This window comes from Tubulanus polymorphus, chromosome 9 (genome assembly GCF_964204645.1).
Source record: "Tubulanus polymorphus chromosome 9, tnTubPoly1.2, whole genome shotgun sequence".
Classification (NCBI taxonomy): Eukaryota; Metazoa; Nemertea; class Palaeonemertea; order Tubulaniformes; family Tubulanidae; genus Tubulanus; species Tubulanus polymorphus.
In genome coordinates, this window is record NC_134033.1 from 12559426 (window position 1) to 12577838 (window position 18413).

General features: G+C 39.3%; 1 protein-coding gene across 2 annotated transcripts; it reads left to right on the plus strand.

Annotated features, from left to right (window-relative positions):
• Positions 1–1760: 1760 nt before the first annotated feature.
• On the plus strand, positions 1761–12520 carry LOC141910861 (ras-related protein Rab6). Of its 2 annotated transcripts, none has more exons than XM_074801715.1 (8): positions 1761–1958; positions 2414–2472; positions 6517–6570; positions 6795–6900; positions 7476–7587; positions 8029–8122; positions 8265–8334; positions 10960–12520. In XM_074801715.1, exons 1-8 carry the CDS (start codon positions 1889–1891, stop codon positions 11025–11027), a joined length of 633 nt encoding a protein of 210 aa, XP_074657816.1. In that variant the 5' UTR covers positions 1761–1888; the 3' UTR covers positions 11028–12520. The 2 variants fall into 2 exon arrangements, with proteins under 2 accessions (XP_074657816.1, XP_074657818.1); XM_074801717.1 differs by lacking the exon at positions 1761–1958 and adding an exon at positions 2069–2141.
• Positions 12521–18413: the final 5893 nt, after the last annotated feature.

Genomic DNA, 18413 nt, shown 5'->3' on the forward strand with positions numbered 1-18413 from the left:
GGGATGGAGAGGGTAGTCTGTAATTCAACGGGAAAAGTTTCAAAAGTTTGAAGAACACATGAAGATGCCAAAAGCAAGATGAGCTTAGATTATCTCACAGCAAACAAACAATCAGCATCCAGCTAAACAGTTGTCAGGATTTGATAGGCCTATAATCAATAATGAATGTGACATGTACATGTATTACAGATATATAACAGGCACATGTACCTTTAGTAAACCGAGTTCGCACGCCGATAGTAGAAGTCTTGGATTGAATCCTGCCACCCATCCTATTATATAAATACAATAACTAGCATACTCCAATAAATCTGAAAAAAACAACAAAACATATATAGAGGCAGCAGGACCTGGTTTACGTGCTAGGACCTGATTCAAGTTCTAGGTAACATTAGGATACAGAAACTATACCAAAATTTTGCTCAATAGAGAAGATAGAGACCGCTAACCAGTCTATTTTCTGCCCGCGAAGTAGTAGACTGGTTGCCTGTCCCATTCAATATGGAATTGGTCAGGATGAATTTTATAATCGATTTCTAGCCAATGTCAAAGTCAACATTGACATTGTGTGGTCCATGAGGAGAGAGGATATTGCTAATTTCCAGTGTGATCTGAGTAACTTGTCTTGACCAAGTCTCTTAATTTGACTGTCCCAACTTGCTGTTTGTATCAGAAATCAGTAGGCCTAGGCTGAGGTGGATCCAAATATCTGATCTCACAACGCGCTGAGTAGTTCAACAATTGTAAACTTTATTCAGATATTGAATATAGTCAACTGTATTAAAACATCAATTCACTAAATACATCTCAGAAAGGATGTCCCCTGTTCCTTCAGAATGTTCTGTATTCAGTGCATCACTATGATCGCTGCCACGACCATCACGTGACGGTCGTGGCAGAGCTCACCTCGCACTAGATTTCGATCCTTGTTAGTTTGTATTCCGAGTACCAGGTAAATTATCAGCGGATTTATCTGATACTTACATTAATTAATGTCTTTCCGTCCATTGTAAAGGGCAATTTTGATATCGCTCGAAGCTAAGCAAATTCGAAGAGACGCCATCTTAACCAGGAAGTAACTCCCTGCTACTTTACATGTTTGACCTTACATTTTGACATGCATCAAAAATGTAAAATGGAGGATGGGCACAACCGGTCTCTAATTGAAGATAGAGACCATCCTCCCTCTGCAGGGACTCGAACCTGATGGCATCGCTACACTCAGCCACGGCACGAACCCCTGCATCAGTAGACCGGGTGCGCAGGTACATGCGCAGCTTTCCGAACGAAAACTGGCGGCACCAATCAGATTGCTCGTTGTATAATCGTTGAGGCAAATTTCAAGGAAGAACTATAAATGGGAAAACCGGGCTAAAATAAAACGGGATTTCTGATTGGCTAAAAATCACATCATCTGAACTGCGCATGTATCTGCGCACACGGTCGATTATGGCAGGTTTCGTGCCGTGGCAATCTCGATGCCATCAGGTTCGAATCCCTACCGGGGGAGGATGGATAGAGACCGGTAACCAGTCTACATTAATCATAGATGACAGCACTACATACCACATTCAATACAAATATATTCTATTTTGCGAATAATTTTGAATGGGACAGGCAACCAGTCTATGTAGTGCAGGTAACCAGTCCAAACGCAAGGTGGAGGTATAAATCCTAGCCGTCACAATCCGCGCACGCGCACTCCACTGGTTCTGAGCACCGTGTACGCATGCGCATGATCAAATACATACCGAGAACGAGGCTCCGAACGTGGCGGATCGAAAAATCTTTGCGATAAATTATTTTTGGAGAATTTCGGGCGATATTTATCGGATTTTAACCGGCCCGAGGCCTTTTCCATCGGACTAATAGTAGTGACTGAACGATCATGTCGTCGAGTGGAGAGTTTGGTAACCCGTTACGCAAATTTAAGCTGGTTTTCCTCGGAGAACAGAGTGGTAAGTTTTGACAGACCAACCCGGAAGTAAAATAAAAATTTGGGAATTTTTTACGTATAGCTAGGCGTTATCGCCGTCTTGAGACGAGATTTTTTATTCTGAAGCCTTGGTGCCATTATCTGGGCCACGATCATGTTGTTGAGTGTTATAGTGTACAAGGATAGTTCAATGTATCTATTTATGGTAGGGGGTTTGTCCTGGGTGGGTAGAGTTTGGTCTACTCCCTGCTGGGTGTTAAGGTTTTGATGTCAACCTACCATTGTCTGATTGTATGGAGTTATCAGCACTGAGATGCTCTCAAGTCTTCAAAGATTATGCATGATTTGAAGATGGGGATTTGAAAGTTGATGTTTGAAGCGTATATGATTGTGTCGAATGGCTCCTCTAAAGGTTTTAACACTTCATACCGTAATTTTGAATGATCTGAAAATAATTTCTATACGTTCACATTTCAGTTGGTAAAACGTCGTTGATCACGAGATTCATGTATGACAGTTTTGACAACACATATCAGGTAAGAAATCCTACTCGTTGTGTGTGGCTTTGTGGTGATGTGGTGACCTACATCACTACCATCCTTGACCTACCCAGTGACTACTTACTATATATAGCACCGATGACATGGTTCTTACGGGGATTGTTCTGACTCTGATGATCCGGATAATTTTAATTCTTTATGTTTTATTGCTCTGGATGGTGGAAGAGTGACGCGAGGAACCTCTTGATAAGCCTCTGTCAATCATGTAATAATGTAACAACCAAATGATAAAAAAATACTACTATACTATACTATACTATAAGAAACAGCCCCCACAAAAATCGGCCTTATCTTAGAATTTGGTCAGGAAATTTTTGGTCATGCGTTGAGAGAAAATCAGGATATTTTGGATTCCCTGGTCTGTAAGAACCCTGCGACAAAATTACTGGAAATAACTGACAAAATGTTCTTATAGCCTGTAGGTTATTTGGCCGACGACTATGACACACTGGTTGTGTGAAAATAGTTTGAATCATCTGTTGAACGCATTGATAAAGAGAACCTGTAGAGATACAGTTAATGATTCATGCTAGCAGACACTTATGACCAGTTCTGAATACTCTGCATTATGTCCTGCGATAAACTTCTTAGTCATAAAGATATGTACGATCTGGCAAAGCGTGGTATTGCTCATTTTATTGGCGATAACAATTAGAATGCTATCTAATGTGATTAATTTATATTTATACTCACTATTGTTGTTTATAATTACCCCTTGGTTTGCTTCCCTTTAATCTATTTTAACGTGTAACTGTTTCTACGTTAATTTTCCTTTAGTTTGTATCATCTCTGATTACTTGAATTAGTCTCTTTGTCTCTGGATTGCATATATATCTCATAATTGTTGTAGTTTCTCATTATTCCTGAAGATGACTATTAGGATTTAGTCGAAACGTTGAAATAAACTACTATCTCGAAGTTTCATTTTCGGACTCTTTCGTTATAATTGTGGGATTCTCTCTACATCGCGTCAACACGGATATAGTGTTCTATCAATTGTGCTAATGTGATTAAGTTTTAATTAATCCAGTCAACCCCCAATATACCGCCCTCATTGGTAATTGATTAGTAATTTGGGTTTAGACAGTATGACTGTATGTCACGGATTTATTCTGACTGAATACCGAATACTAAAGTTCTTCTATTCTCTGAAAATACCTGTATCTGGGGTTAACTGTATGCGAAAGGTATACGTGTCAGTAATTAAGTTGAGTAGGCCTTCCAGTAATCAATTCAATTAACAGCTAATTAGAAATTCCTCGGTTTTTTCTTGCTGTACTAGTTATAGATCTCTGCTCATTATAGGATATCATTTTAATGATGTCGATTTACTCATCGTGTATGTGATTTTCTCTGGAATTTTGTTCCGTATATAACCTTCCATCTTGATATACCGTTCATCTCGTTTAAGCGTTTATACTGCTCAATGCTGTCTCAAGTACTGATTATTGAGCAGATGAACTTGTGACTGTTCGTTCGTCGCGGTCAAAATTTCCCGCTGAATGATTGAAAATGTCGTAGAATTAGCCGACTGTGGATTTTATCCAAGAAATTCTCTTAGATTCTTTTCTAAGCTGTTCATCGGTGTCTAATGTAGCCCCATATAGGTAGAATAGTTCATATCCATGTCCATGTCCATGGTTAGAACTTTGCTGCTCATCAGTGGCTAACATAACCCCGATATAGGTAGAATAGTTCATATCCATGTCCATGGTTAGAACTATGATGAGGTTAGGTGACAATAGCGTGCACCATTTCGACTTATCCGACTACACTTGATCGATGGGTACTTAAACCTTTTCATGTGGAGTGCGGTTTTTTTATGAAGATTAAAAATGGAAGGGCAAAGGTTAAAAACATTTCGAGAAAAAATGAAAGTCTGCATTCGACAATACAAAAAAAGACCTCACCATGAGAAGCTCAGTACAATCGATGTATTATAACTATAGATGTTATATCTTGCATATGTCGTTCCATCTGTTGTTAGATTTAAGATATATATTTAATGGTTCTCTAATTTGCCGCGTGTGTCTGAATACGACCATTTGATGAGTTGTATTTCAATGTTGTCGTTACCAGAAGAAGTATTCATACATATAGAAATGTACGTAAGATGTATAGGCCTACAATATCTGTGTAAAATGAATAAACGACAGAAATCCCACAGTAGATTCAACCATAGATGTAAAAGTTCTTGAATTTAAGGTTTATATATTTAAGCAATGTTTCAGCTATAGGCTAATAGTACACCTGATGATGGCAGTGATGTTCTCCACAGCAGGTTTAAGAGTGGCGGCCACCCCTTTATATCCACCCCTCTGAAAATCAGCCACCCTATCTTCTGCCCCTACAAGAGCAGCTCATGTCAATATTCTATCAATGCTGATTTATTGCTTATAGCCATTAAGTCAAAAACTAGATCACACAATATAAATCTCCGCGAGTTAACTCCTGATGATTTCTATCAAGATTTTAGGGGGTGTGGTCTGGGGGGGATGGTGGTGCCGGCTTTCATCCCGGATCCGTGCCATTTGGTTGAACATTTTAATGGCCAGGGCAGTGACAATTTGGTAGTTATACAGTAGTTCACAGAATCCCATCCATAATTCATGTTGAATTGAAAGCTTATTATCGGAGCATTTTGTCCAGTCGGGCAAAAAAAATTCTGGTATATGATCATATCATATAAATCGATTTGATGTTTGTATGTGTGGACTTGGTTTGTGATGGTTCAGTTCAGTCGTACATTATTCTATGCGAGCCTCGATTTATCGTACAATACTAGGCTAGAGAGGTATATCATACAGGGTGGCGCCACTGTCCTAGCTCAAGCCAGGGAAAAACAACTTATATTATGTCAGGGAATAGTCGGGGTAGCTAGTCGCATAAAAGTGGCCACCCTTTCGACCAGTCGCCACAACAAAGTTGACGTTTCTGTAGTAGGCCTACGGCGATATCTGTTTATTTTCAAATTTGGGAAAATTGAAAAATCACCCATGAAATACTTATATATGGGAATTTTGAGATCTTGTAACTGAGGGAATTACCGTATAGTATTTGACCTCTGCTTATATCAGAATACCCCGATTGAATGTGTTTCCAATACAGTATTATAGCAACAGACAGACATACGAGCGCGTACTGCTGGTTTAACAGGGCGGGTACTGGCTGCTGCCGCGGCAGTGGTAACATTGTTGTCATCTCGTCTAGTGTGTATGCGTCTGGTTACTACAACAACAACATCTCAGTACTAGAGAATCAGTAGCCCCTGCAGCAGCGGAGACTCGTCATCGTGTCTGGAATACAATGATCTTATTAACCCCTGATTAGTCGCTTGCCAGTTCAAGCTGCGCGACGGATTGTTTACAACCGTAATTAAACCTAATCTTTCAATTACGTACTACAACGCCGGATCCCTAAACCTAGGCAGGGCCATGTCAAACCCCTAGACCTCGGCAGGGCTATGTCAAGACCCCTAGACCTCGGCAGGGCTATGTCAAACCCCTAGACCTCGGCAGGGCTATGTCAAACCCCTAGACCTCGGCAGGGCTATGTCAAGACCCCTAGACCTCGGCAGGGCTATGTTAAGACCCCTAGACCTCGGCAGGGCTACGTCGGAACCCTAGACATCGGCAGGTCTCAATTCTGGGTTTATATACTATCCATGCTAAAGAGTATACAGTCAACCCCCAACATACCGCCCTCATCTGTGCAGAACGATTTTGGCCGTATAGAGGGTATGGCGGTATATCGTGGGTTAATTGTATGAGAAATACCGGGTAGTAGATTACCAATATTTCGCTTGGCATGACTCCTGGAATTTTGGATTTTTCTCCTGGAAAACTCCTGGAATTCCAGTTGCCCTGAAGTGTACGAACCCTGTACCCAGCTCAAACTCCTATCATCCTGTTCCAGATAGTTGAAATTTAACTCCAATGTGGTTTTAAATCTTAGATTTAGTGACGTAGAACTGAATTGGTATTAGACTGGTATTAAAAAATGGTCATTCTCTTTTTTCAGGCCACAATCGGAATCGACTTTTTATCAAAAACGATGTATTTAGAAGACCGAACAGTAAGTAAACGTTGTCTAATCTCAGCGATAGTTTCCTGCAGTTTAAAGTGGTTTATCTGAATAATTTTTTCACGGTTAAATTACGACGTAGTTCCTATCGAATAATGACATCACAGGCCCACAAGATTTACCTAAGATTTTATAGATTATTTATGTACCTTGGACTTATCTATAAACAATGACATTGAATTCGTAATAATTTGATTCTCCGTGTTACGTTGTAGATTCGTCTACAGTTATGGGATACGGCCGGTCAGGAACGATTCCGTAGTTTAATTCCTAGTTATATAAGAGATTCATCGGTAGCAGTCGTAGTTTATGATATCACCAGTAAGTAACGCGTATCATCCCCCTATCACATCCAGCCGCGGATCCAGACTATCGCACATGCAGCACGTGCGGTAGTCGCAGTTTAAAAATGCCCTTGAAAAATTTTAGAAAAATAATTGCCTTTCTGTACTAGGACTAAAGCAAAATGTGAATGAAAATAGATTGCCCAAAATCGAAAAAGGCAATCTAAGGCATTTTCCTTTACTCAAAAGGGCACTATTCTAAAAGAGACATTATTGTTGCTCTATAAATCTAATCGAAAAAGGGCAAATTTCGCCAAAAATTGAAAAAAGGCATAAGCAAATTGAATGTGAAGGCAAATTAAGTGGCATGATACCAATGAATGGCACTCAAACTCAAACTCGCTCGCTGGGCATTAGTACTGGCCCTTTTCAAAGTTGGTGCCCTTTTTTCACTGTGCTGTAGTCACCGAATGGCCCTGGATCTGCGTCTGACATCATTGAATAGTTCCCTGTATACCGTAGCTGACAATGGTGTCGTAGATCGAGACGTTCCGTTTGGAGTTTTTTCGATTAAAATTGATCGGGTGTCGTGTGAATTTTTTTTTTTCGCAGACGCAAATTCGTTCCAGCAAACATCAAAATGGATAGACGACGTTCGAACCGAGAGGGGGAGTGATGTCATCATTATGTTAGTCGGAAACAAGACGGATCTTTCGGACAAACGGTCAGTAGCCTTAGATTCCTTAGAAATTCCTGCTAAACTGTAAATGCTTTCAAAAGTGCTTAAAACTCCTTTAATCTTAGCAAATCCCCTTGAAAACTCCTTATATCCAGGAATGACTGATCTGTGGGGACCCTGTATATCCAGGAATGACTGATCTGTGGGGACCCTGTATATACAGGAATGACTGATCAGTGGGGACCCTGTATATCCAGGAATGACTGATCTGTAGGGACCCTATATATTCAGGAATGACCAATCTGCAGGAAACCTGTGAGAGATACTGACCCTGCTCAAGTCTTCATGTTCCAAGTGAAAATATATAGTGCGGTGCCAATTCATGAGTCAATTTCAAAGCTGTACTGGTCTTTCCTGGATTTCCAAGTTTTTACGTTCTTCGTCGCTGAGTTTTGTTCATTTTTTCCCCGTCCATTTCTTTTGCAGACAAGTGTCGACCGAGGAGGGAGAACGAAAGGCCAAAGAATTAAATGTAATGTTTATCGAAACTAGTGCGAAAGCCGGCTACAACGTAAAACAAGTAAGCATCTCGATCCAGTTCTAGCAGCATTCAAACAAAAAATGGGCCTTAAATCTGCGACCAGATGCACGGTCCACTGGCCCGTTTGCCAGCTGTTCAAAGGAGATTTCTCATTTATGCCACTTTTTCATTTTTCTCTAAGTTATTCCGAAGAGTGGCCGCCGCTTTGCCGGGCATGGAACAAACTGACCAAAAGAAACCCGATAATAACAGTATCCTTTTTTCGAATATTCGTAAACGAAAGTCGACTTTATTTTTACGAATTTCTCTACGCTCGGTCGATGTGCCACCCTCACTCGCTAGGGGCTGGATTTTTTAAACTGCTCGCTATGCTAAGTTTCCAGGTGGTAATAGGATGGATGTGTCTCTCTTTTTTCGCCGTTGGTAAACTTCTATTTCGTCTACACGGTGCTGCGAACCGTCTCACTTCACTCTCCAGGTTTGTCCGATCGACCTCACGCGACCCTATCATCGATCATCGTCAGATCTCTTCATTACCGGGTGTGGTTTTGCGTCTTCGGATCTCGTGTGATGATGAGGAAGAACTTCTTTGTTTCGTAAAACGCTGTCGCACGGATCTGGCTGAATTCTAATGTAGAGCTTTACGTGTTGTCTTTAAAATAGAAAGTCTGAGATTTATTACGCATATTCTCTCAGGAAGGGCCAACTTCGGTTTTCTGAGTTAGTCGACTATAGTCGAACTAAGTGAAACCGAATGTCAGTTAATAGTCCGAACTAAATTCCGGTAATAGTTTGGAAATTAAGCGCATTCGGTTATTAGTTCCGACCACTAGTCGACTAGATACGAAAACCGAATTTGGCCACGGCCGGGCACGGGTTCCACTGTGTTTACTTCACCTTTAGGTATCATGCAATTATAACGTACACACATTTATGCCAATTTTCGACATCCTCTCCCACTGATTCATACTTTTTGAAAATAGCCCGGGTCCCAGGACCCTGAGATTACAAATTCATGCGAGGTAGGGGAGGTAGATGGTGCCCCGAATTACTGGTATGTGCGTATAGATTGATGACTTGAATCGACCGCTTCATGTATTCGATAACAATCTAACTCGGCATCTTGTGTTTGATATTGTTTCAGTCTGAGAGCATTGGAAGTTATGAAATTGAGATTTCCCTTCCCTTGTATATATAGGTTCCACACCTTTCATGAAATCTAAATTGTTTGAACTGACTATGCTCTTTGTCATTGCCATGCTCCTTGACGAATTATGAACATTTAGTTTTTCGTAGCGCTTCAAACTAACAAATGCTTGGCTAGGTAAACTGTCCTGTAGTACACTTAAATCCAAAATAGGCTTAACCCTTTCAGTGCTGACTTATTAATACCCTATAGTGCTGAAGATAATTTGAAAATTTTCTGAAATTCCACCCTAGTATGTTGAATAACGGGAATACCACTATAGTGCCTCTACACCGCAGCGCGGTGTATCGCTCGTTACTAGTATTTGACTATGTTTGACAGGTGCTGCCATTTTTCAATAGAGATAATCACTAATTACTAATTACATCAATACACCGCAGTGCAGTGTACTAGCAAAATCTATCACTGATTTATACACCACACTGCAGTGTAGACGCACTGAAAGGGTTAAAGTATTTCTCAGATCGGTTATTTGTGGCTTTGGCCAAAGTCAGATACGAGTACGGAATAGTTCATGTATTCATATGTGCATCAGGGGCAGATTTTGACGGTGATTCGGGGTTATGTACCCCTACTTTCTCAGTCATCTAATTTTCCTAGATCCACCCCTGGTGCGTATGTATGGCTTAGAATTGTGGTGACAATAGAACGCACTGTTTCGACTTATATGGGACTCGTTGTGCTTCGACAGATCTGACTCGCTCTCTAAACAACAGTTGCACAGTTTTCTCTGCTGTAATTAGAACAGTTTCGAAGCCGATTAATTAACTTCAGTGTGATAACGAACTACAATTCAGGTCATCGTAAATTTGCGTTTAACTTTTATGACGTACACATTAAACACTTCTAATTATTCCAATTACTATCAGTCTTTTGGAGAGAAAAAACAGATCATTTGTTAAACCCGATCTTGTGCGGATATCTTCAAATCTAAATTCAATTCGTTTGAACCTAAATCGGAGTCATTAGGTCACAGTTTCGAGTTAAGATTTAACTCGGATTCAACTCATTGAAAATTAACTCAATTCTAACTCAGAACTGTGGGAGAACTGAATCCTCAGTTTGAAACAAACTGAACCACTCATTGATTAACAGCAGTTTTTGATAAACTTTTAAAAGTATAGTATTTTCTTTGTGACTTTCTGACTTCAAGTTATTTTTTTTTTTCCTATATATGTTGTGTTTTCGTTTCATTATTGTATATATTCAGTGTATATATTCAGAGGTTCATTTATAAAGTACGTGCACATCCATTTTGGGGCCACTCTAATGTTGGTCACTTCTCCCTATGGACTTGATGCTTAAAAGTGCATTGTTCATCATGTATACAAAAAATTTGTATAGATTCAGATAGTCCTAGCTATCATAACACGGATCCCATACTAAAAATGGGAAAAAGAATTTAAGTCCAAAAGATTTCTTTTGGTAGCTCATTCTGTCAGTGTTTCGACTGCAGACCCCTCGGCACGCATTCCACATATGAACGCTACCATACATGGTGGGAAGGGGGTTCAAAATTTAACATGAACAGTACTTGATAAATAACCTCTTATCATGCTGAATATTTGGTGTGATTTTTGTTGTCTTTCGTTTTTTGTTGTGTTTTTTTTTCAAAGTTTGCCGCATGTGATTTTTTGATTTTTTAATTTCCTTGACCATTGCGTTTCAGTGATCGAAGTGAAATTAAAAGACACACCGTCCGAGCCTATGCAACAGGAAAACGGCTGCTCCTGTTAATCCTTGCTAATCCTCTCTCTCTCGACACTTAATCCATCCATGATAAATCAAGAGCTGTCTCGGCTAGATCGTCTCGCCAGTCCCGACGAATCTAAGTTGATTCAGATGGCCTAGTCCGGGTTAGTCCTTTCGCGTGGATTCGCTGTGATACGCCCTCTTTAACAAATGCCTATTCACGTCTAATCCGGATTAAGGATTATCTAATAACATGGATTAATGGATAATCTGTTGTTATATGTTGATCGTTGAACAAATTCAGCCTGTGTGACGTTGAATGTATTTTTAAAACATGACCGAGATGTTCTAAATCTGCCGACCCAGTTCAACAGTCCGCTGTTTAAAAAAAAAAGTTTTTCACTGAGCACAAAATGGCCTGAAATATACAAAACTTTTTTTCTAACTCTATCACTTTCGGTTAGAAAATGACTTAAGACTTTTTAAGACTTGTCCTAACGTGTTAGAATGTTAAATCAGGGAGGTGGGTCAAATCCAGATTTCTTATAGGTCGATATGATGGGTATTAAATAGGATCAAGTACTGTAGTATCAAAATTCCTCCTGTTGATAATGATTCAACCAATGACCGTGGAACTGATTTGGCGCTAAAACTGAACTGAACCATCTTATCAATGTCTAAACCACTGCTCGAATGTAGCTCCGTTCATTGGTCTAGTGCAGGGACACGTTTCCTGGGGGTCAGTTTTAGTTCACAGGTTTCCTGGAGTCGTCTATATAAGACGGTAAAACCGCGTTGTACAATTGGGTCAAAATGTACTCAATAACATGTAGTCTGGATTGCTTTCTGTATCAAAATTCCTTTTTTTTTTGGTTGAATTTATTTTACTATAATTGCAGTCATAAGTTGTTGTCATCATTGATTATTAATTTATTTATAGATGTAATAATTTATGCTAATTATTATGCAAAGTATATTTATTATGATTTCGACGTGTACTTCGAATCATTGATTGCCCAGTGGTGAATTCTGGAAAGTGGATCCAGTCCTCGGGTTAGGTAATTCGAAGACTGTCTCCAATTCTTAGAGGAGTCCATCGCAGGCCTGCCCTGTTTATAGACATTGCAGTTGTCGTTTAGAACTGGATGAGCTGCCGTCTCTTTGTAACACTTTAAAATGACATCGTATTTGGTGCTTAAATTAGTAATGATATATACATGTATTAGGAATAGTTGTTTCAGTTCATTTGATAGAAAATTCACGTTAGGCATTTACCTTAATTAGTATAACCCGGTAAATTGAATAACTGCCATACGATACTTCCCCAAAAGAGTGCGTGTGTATGTAAATATATATTGGGTCAGTTTGGGTCGATTGGAAAAATTGGCCATCGATGAATTCGTTACTACCGTACTTTGTTATTTAAACTTTATTTTCGGTCAATTCTTTCAATTTCCGGTCATTTCTTGACTCGCTTAATTTCCACAACTCTTTATAAACGTGTTTGTGTGTGTAAAAAGTGGCTGTAGAATATATAGAAAATATTCTAAAAGTAAATAAATATTTTATAGAAAATTATATTAATACGCATTTGTTTTTGTATTGATTTCCATTTATTTCTTCGATTTTTGCCTTGTTTTATTTGTTTTCAATCGATGCCGCTATAGTGTCGCTGCTGTGTGCATGGCTCTTGCATGTGTTATAGTTATTGTAATTGGCTGTGCAAATAGTGTTTTCTTCGCACAATTCTGATGCCTATACGGAGTAGGAAATGTTTGGCTTTTTCACTCGCAAACTGAGACTCAATGTCTAAACTACGGAAATTGCATCCTCAATGCAGGGATTTTGATAAGCTATCGGTATGTTTAGCGGCATAATCCAACAAAAGTTTTTTCCAAGCCCTGGAGTTTTCAATCGCCAATGAATGAGCCCTTAAGAGATAAATACCCGCCATTTTACATGCGCAAGGTATTAAAGGCTAGTTGACCGATGACCACATATCCGGATCACGCGCCAAGAGCGGATACAGATTCAGCGAGGAGTCCAGAAAACCTAAATGTAAGGGACCCCTGAAAATGTCAGCCTAGAAAATTGCGACGGGAGTGCGTGCGCCTGTCTGGATATTCTGATTATATGCGCCCCTGTTACACACAATCCTTTTCCTACAAAGCCTGTAATAGTCTTCGTCCGTAAAATCTTGAATTTTTGAGGAGGACAACCTTGATACGTGGCCTCCTGTTATCCCCTGGCCCCCTCCATATTTTCCTAGGGGAAAATATGGAGGGGCTCGTATCAGAGTTGTAGGTAATGCACAGGGGCTCGTATCAGTTGTAGGTAATGCAAAAACGATAACCTGTTAATCCACTGTCTATATATAGTATATATAAACTATAGACATTGGATTAACAGATTATCGTTTTTACATTGCTTGATACGAGCCCCTGTGGATCCACACTTGCATTTTCAAAATTGGCGCCATCAATCCTCAATTACATCTCTGACTGGACGAATTGTATGTGTTTGTTCCTTGACCCGTGTTTTATCTAGAAATCGAACTGAAGCCGAAAGATCCGACACCAGAACAGCCGGAAGCGGAAGGAGGGTGCATCTGCTGATTATTGTCAATGCTCTAAATCATTTTCATACGCTTTCACATTATCGATCAGTCGAAACTAAGATCCGTTCTCCATAACCTGCTTTCGTACTCGCCTGCCAGTGGTGGTGGCATCCGACTTAATTCCTAATATCACAAGCCCCGTCAAATACTTAAATCAATCTTTTCTATTTAATTACTGAATATCATATATTCATAGTCTTAGCGCTTTTCTGTGTTTTTTTTTGGTATTCAAACGGTAATTCGCGCTATAGCTATGTGACGGTTCACGCTAAAAACTTGATTCTTTTTTGAAATGAAAGTCGTTTATGGAGAACGCAACAACTAACTACTACAGTCGTAAAACGAAAACGCCCAAATCGAACCCAGATTTGTAGCCGGAATTATATTATATCAATTTCAAAGCTAGATGTATGATCCACACAACGGAATCATTTTACTCGAATCTATTCAGCCTATACGTGCATATGATAAGATATATATATATTTACCGGTTATCATTTTTAAACCCATATAAATTTTGCGATGTTAATTTTTGTTCGAGAGGAATTAGTAAGCCATTTTCTCACTAGGTGGTAGCGGTGAAGTAACCGTCGGCATTTTGACAACGCCATATCTGAATAATATGAATAGTATATTGTATAACTTGGTTCAAATCGATATCGATGCAGAACTTGGTATGGAACTGTCGGGCTCAATTTCAACTTTAAAGGTTACATTCCGAAGTATGTTTCGAATATGTGCTAAAAGCCATCTTTTTTTCTGAACATCAATGTCGTAAAGGATACAGAAATGCCATTTTGCGCCATGCCACTTTATAGTTTAAATGTCGAAATTTTCAGCTGGCTAAGACTTATATTCTATTAACATACATTTGTGTATAATGCTTGGTGTTGATTTATTGGTTACACACTCAGTTATGGAAATCTCACGAATTATGAGAAATCATCGAACCATTTCGAATGCTGCCACCTTGTGTTCGAATATACCACAGCCTCGAGTGCATCCCTTTGCTGCCATTTCGACGACCGCCGTCGAATGGTCACGTGTTATAACGTCACAAATCACGTTATAGTGTCACAAATCGACGGCTTTCGTTGGGATTGATTTCATCTTCTTTTTATAATTTTTTTTTTTAGTTTTGAGTTTCGAGTTCATGTCGTATGCAAATCAATGATTTAGAGCAGAGGTCGCTAGCACCGATGATAAAACAAAAGCTAGTCTGATATGTTGTGTTGGCGCTCAAGCGTGCCTCCTATTATATAACATTATCCGTGTATGCATTTTACCATATTTATAAATGAGTGGCTCCCTCTGGTGTCTGTTGCGCAGTCTGGCGAGCCCTGTGTTACTATAGTCTGGTGGTTGTGTCGTAAAAGTGGCACCACCGAGAGTCGTGGGTGAATTTTTGAACCTAAACGCATGAGGCTTCTGGTGTATTAAGTGGCGCCGTCTGGTGAGCCCTGTTACTACAGCGGTGCCGTCTGGTGGTGGTTAAGCCGAATATGATATAAGTGGCGCCACCTGGTGTTGATATGAACTCAGTCGTTATGAGAGTTTGTATGTTATTATATATAGATACGAATGAGTCATCGATTGGTTGATGAAGTAGCGCCATCTAACGTGGTTTAACGGAGTCGAGCTCTCAGGCGCTATTGAATATTAAATATATATAAATAACGTGTATGTGTGGATTTCGAATAATTATGAGTGTAATATTTTCTACAGATATATATCAACTGCTATGAATGTAGATACATATGCATACGTACATATATATTAATTAATTAGAATGAACGTTGTAGTTTAATAAAATCGATTGATTATTGAATATATAACAAAACGCCATTTTGAATTAGTTTAAGGTTTTTTATAAGTATATGTAGCTAATATATGAATTTTGAAGCTCTGTGTATGACCGTGTTTTGGGATGATTGAATTTTAACTAGTAAGGAGTCGATGATATTATATTGTTCTCGTCTAGGCAAAAAGGTTTTTGTCGAAAAAATGGATGTCGAAATGTAGTTTTTTGGCTTCTAAAAGCGTAAATGTCGTAAAATACCGATTCATCTGAAAGGTTATTTCCTTATTTTAATACCAAGTCTGGTCATTTTTGATGACATGCGTTGCTTGCCTAATATATAAGTTAAATGGCTTGTTTTCTAAAAGAGAAATAGATTTTCAACCGCATTTTTATTGTACATGTATCATTGAACTGCGCATGAGAAAGTCGTTTTTGAGGTTGAAGGGTGGGTCGTCTGCCATATGTCTGGTACAATTAAGCACGTACGAACTCGAGAGTACTCGTTGCAGGTAAACAGGAATAACATCTAGGAACACTAAACATATGAATTTGATATCAAACTTTGTTGCACCCAAGACGTTGTTCCAATCAAAAAGACACCATCCTCACGGGCAGGGTTTCGAATCTGACGGCATCGCTTAACTCAGCCACTCTGCCACACTAGACCGGGTGCGCAGGTACATGCGCAGGTTTGCCAGAAGAAAACTTGCGGCACCAATCAGGTCACCCGGTTGAATAATCGTTGAGGCTTTCACGGAAAAAAACTATAAATGGAAAAAACCCTGGCTATAAAATGTCATTTCTGATTGTCTAATAATGACATCATCTAAGCTCGCACGTAACTGTGCAGTTAGTCTACGTACCATGGCGAGTCTCGATGCCATCAGGTTCGAATCCCTGCCTATATGGAGGAGGGAAAGACACTGGCAAAGTTAGATTTTTTTCCGTTGAATCGTTTACATAAAAACGACTGTTAGACGCGGCGGCCGTGCAACAATCGTGTTTGGTAAGCGATCAGTCACTATAGTATAGAGGCTATACCGGTATGTTAGGAGTATGTTTAAACGATTTTTATATGTTACGCGTCTTAAAACTGTGATGATATGTTTTCAAAAATGGATGAATTAACTATATTATAAATGAATGAATACTGCTTTCTACTCATTGTACGTTATAAGCTTACGTCGGTCTAATACCGTACATAAGTTCACTGAAGGCTTTGTAAAGGAACCGTTTCTTTCTCATCAGAAGCTGAATTTCCTCGGGGGCGGCTCGTACGGCAATTTTATTCCAGACAATTCAGTTGTGGTTTCCAAAACACTTAATACTGTTTGTTCTATAGAAAATTATTCCCCGGAGAGATTTACAGTTACAGCGCAAACTCAGATCGCCGAGCTCATAATTTTTCTGAGGGCAGAACCATGCCCTGATGAGAAACAAGTGATTCCCTTTACATCGTCAGATATACGCGTTGTTCGGTCACGTGCTTCGCAATGGAATATTCGTTTGGTAAATTAAATTTACTCGCACTTAAAAAACGTTACCTAAATTGTAAGAACATATATTATATACATGTATAGTACGTATAGGATTAAACAGTTCTTATCGATTTGACCAAGTTTTGACTGACTTCAGAAAAAGATGCACGCACAATTTGTTTGAATTGTTTCAGCGTGTGTCTAGTGTTTATCGTATTGATAGATATATTGATATTCTTGCTCGAATTTTTTTCCGGTATAATTACGTATGTGCGAAATTCGTCACGGTTAATGCACGTTACGTTGAATACATGTACAGTCAAGCCCGATATACCACCAATATCGGTGAGTTTTTGACGGCGAAGGCAGTACGGCGGTATATTGGGGATTAATTTTGACTGGTTCTCAGATAAAATACAGGGGACTGTTTTGAAGACTGCTACTACCTTTGACCCCGGGGCTAATTCAATTCATTTTCAATTAAGTTAGCCCCACGCTTGAAGGTAATACCAGTTTGTTATACCGGCCCCTAATGGATCGTTCGATCATGGTGGTATAGACTAGGTGTGGTATATCGGGAGTTGACTGTACAATTTCGATCATCTTGAATTTTAATCTAAAACAACGAAACTACGGCAAAAGAAAGTGTTTCCGACGTGGGTCGGTAGTACATCCTGCTGGACCCTGGATCTATCAGATTCTTTATCAGATCCATCAGATACTTTATATCACCACCATTCAGCAAATTTTTGATCGTCCATGCGTCGGTCGTCAGTACTTCGCTTGAAAAATTCTTAACTCATTTGGGCTTCAAACACCAGACATATATCAATGCCTATAGGTTGTTTTATAAGCACTCTCACTAAAGTGGTGAAGGATTTACTGAACTTTTAAAACAACTGCCTTCATTTGATACAATAATGTGTATTTGACAATCGCAAGTGACTGGCCTTAGTTCGGAATCTAATCACAGACTATACCAAACTACGGCGTAGACCACATTCGTCTATCAGGGGCCGGTTCCATAGTCAGAGCTTTCAATTAACACCAATCTACGACCATCTTAGTTCTATAGCCAATCTAACAATTTAAGACGAGTCATCAGATTTTGAGGACCATGACTTGGACTTAAGACTCTACCGTGGAATTAGCCCCCGGATTCTTAACTTTGCATATCGAATATACGGAGCTGAATATCGAAGAAAAAAAACTAAACATTAGGGCTGTAAGAGAATGTATGGTTAGATTTTGTAAACGCTCATCACGCTCATAAATGCTGAAATTCTGACCAATAATTAGAATTATTTGTTTCATATTCAATTGCTTGTTCGTTGTTGCGTTGGCATGGTGATATGTAAAGGTTGGATCTTTTTATCTAGTTTTTTTTGTTCGTTTTTCAATCAGCCTCTTTTTGGCGTTCGAAACAGTTCATGGTTTAAAAATGAATGATAATCTATCCAACAAAACTTAGAGAACAAAATAATGATCATTAATACTGTAATAAAACATCGTGTAGAGATGATCGTTGTATCGCA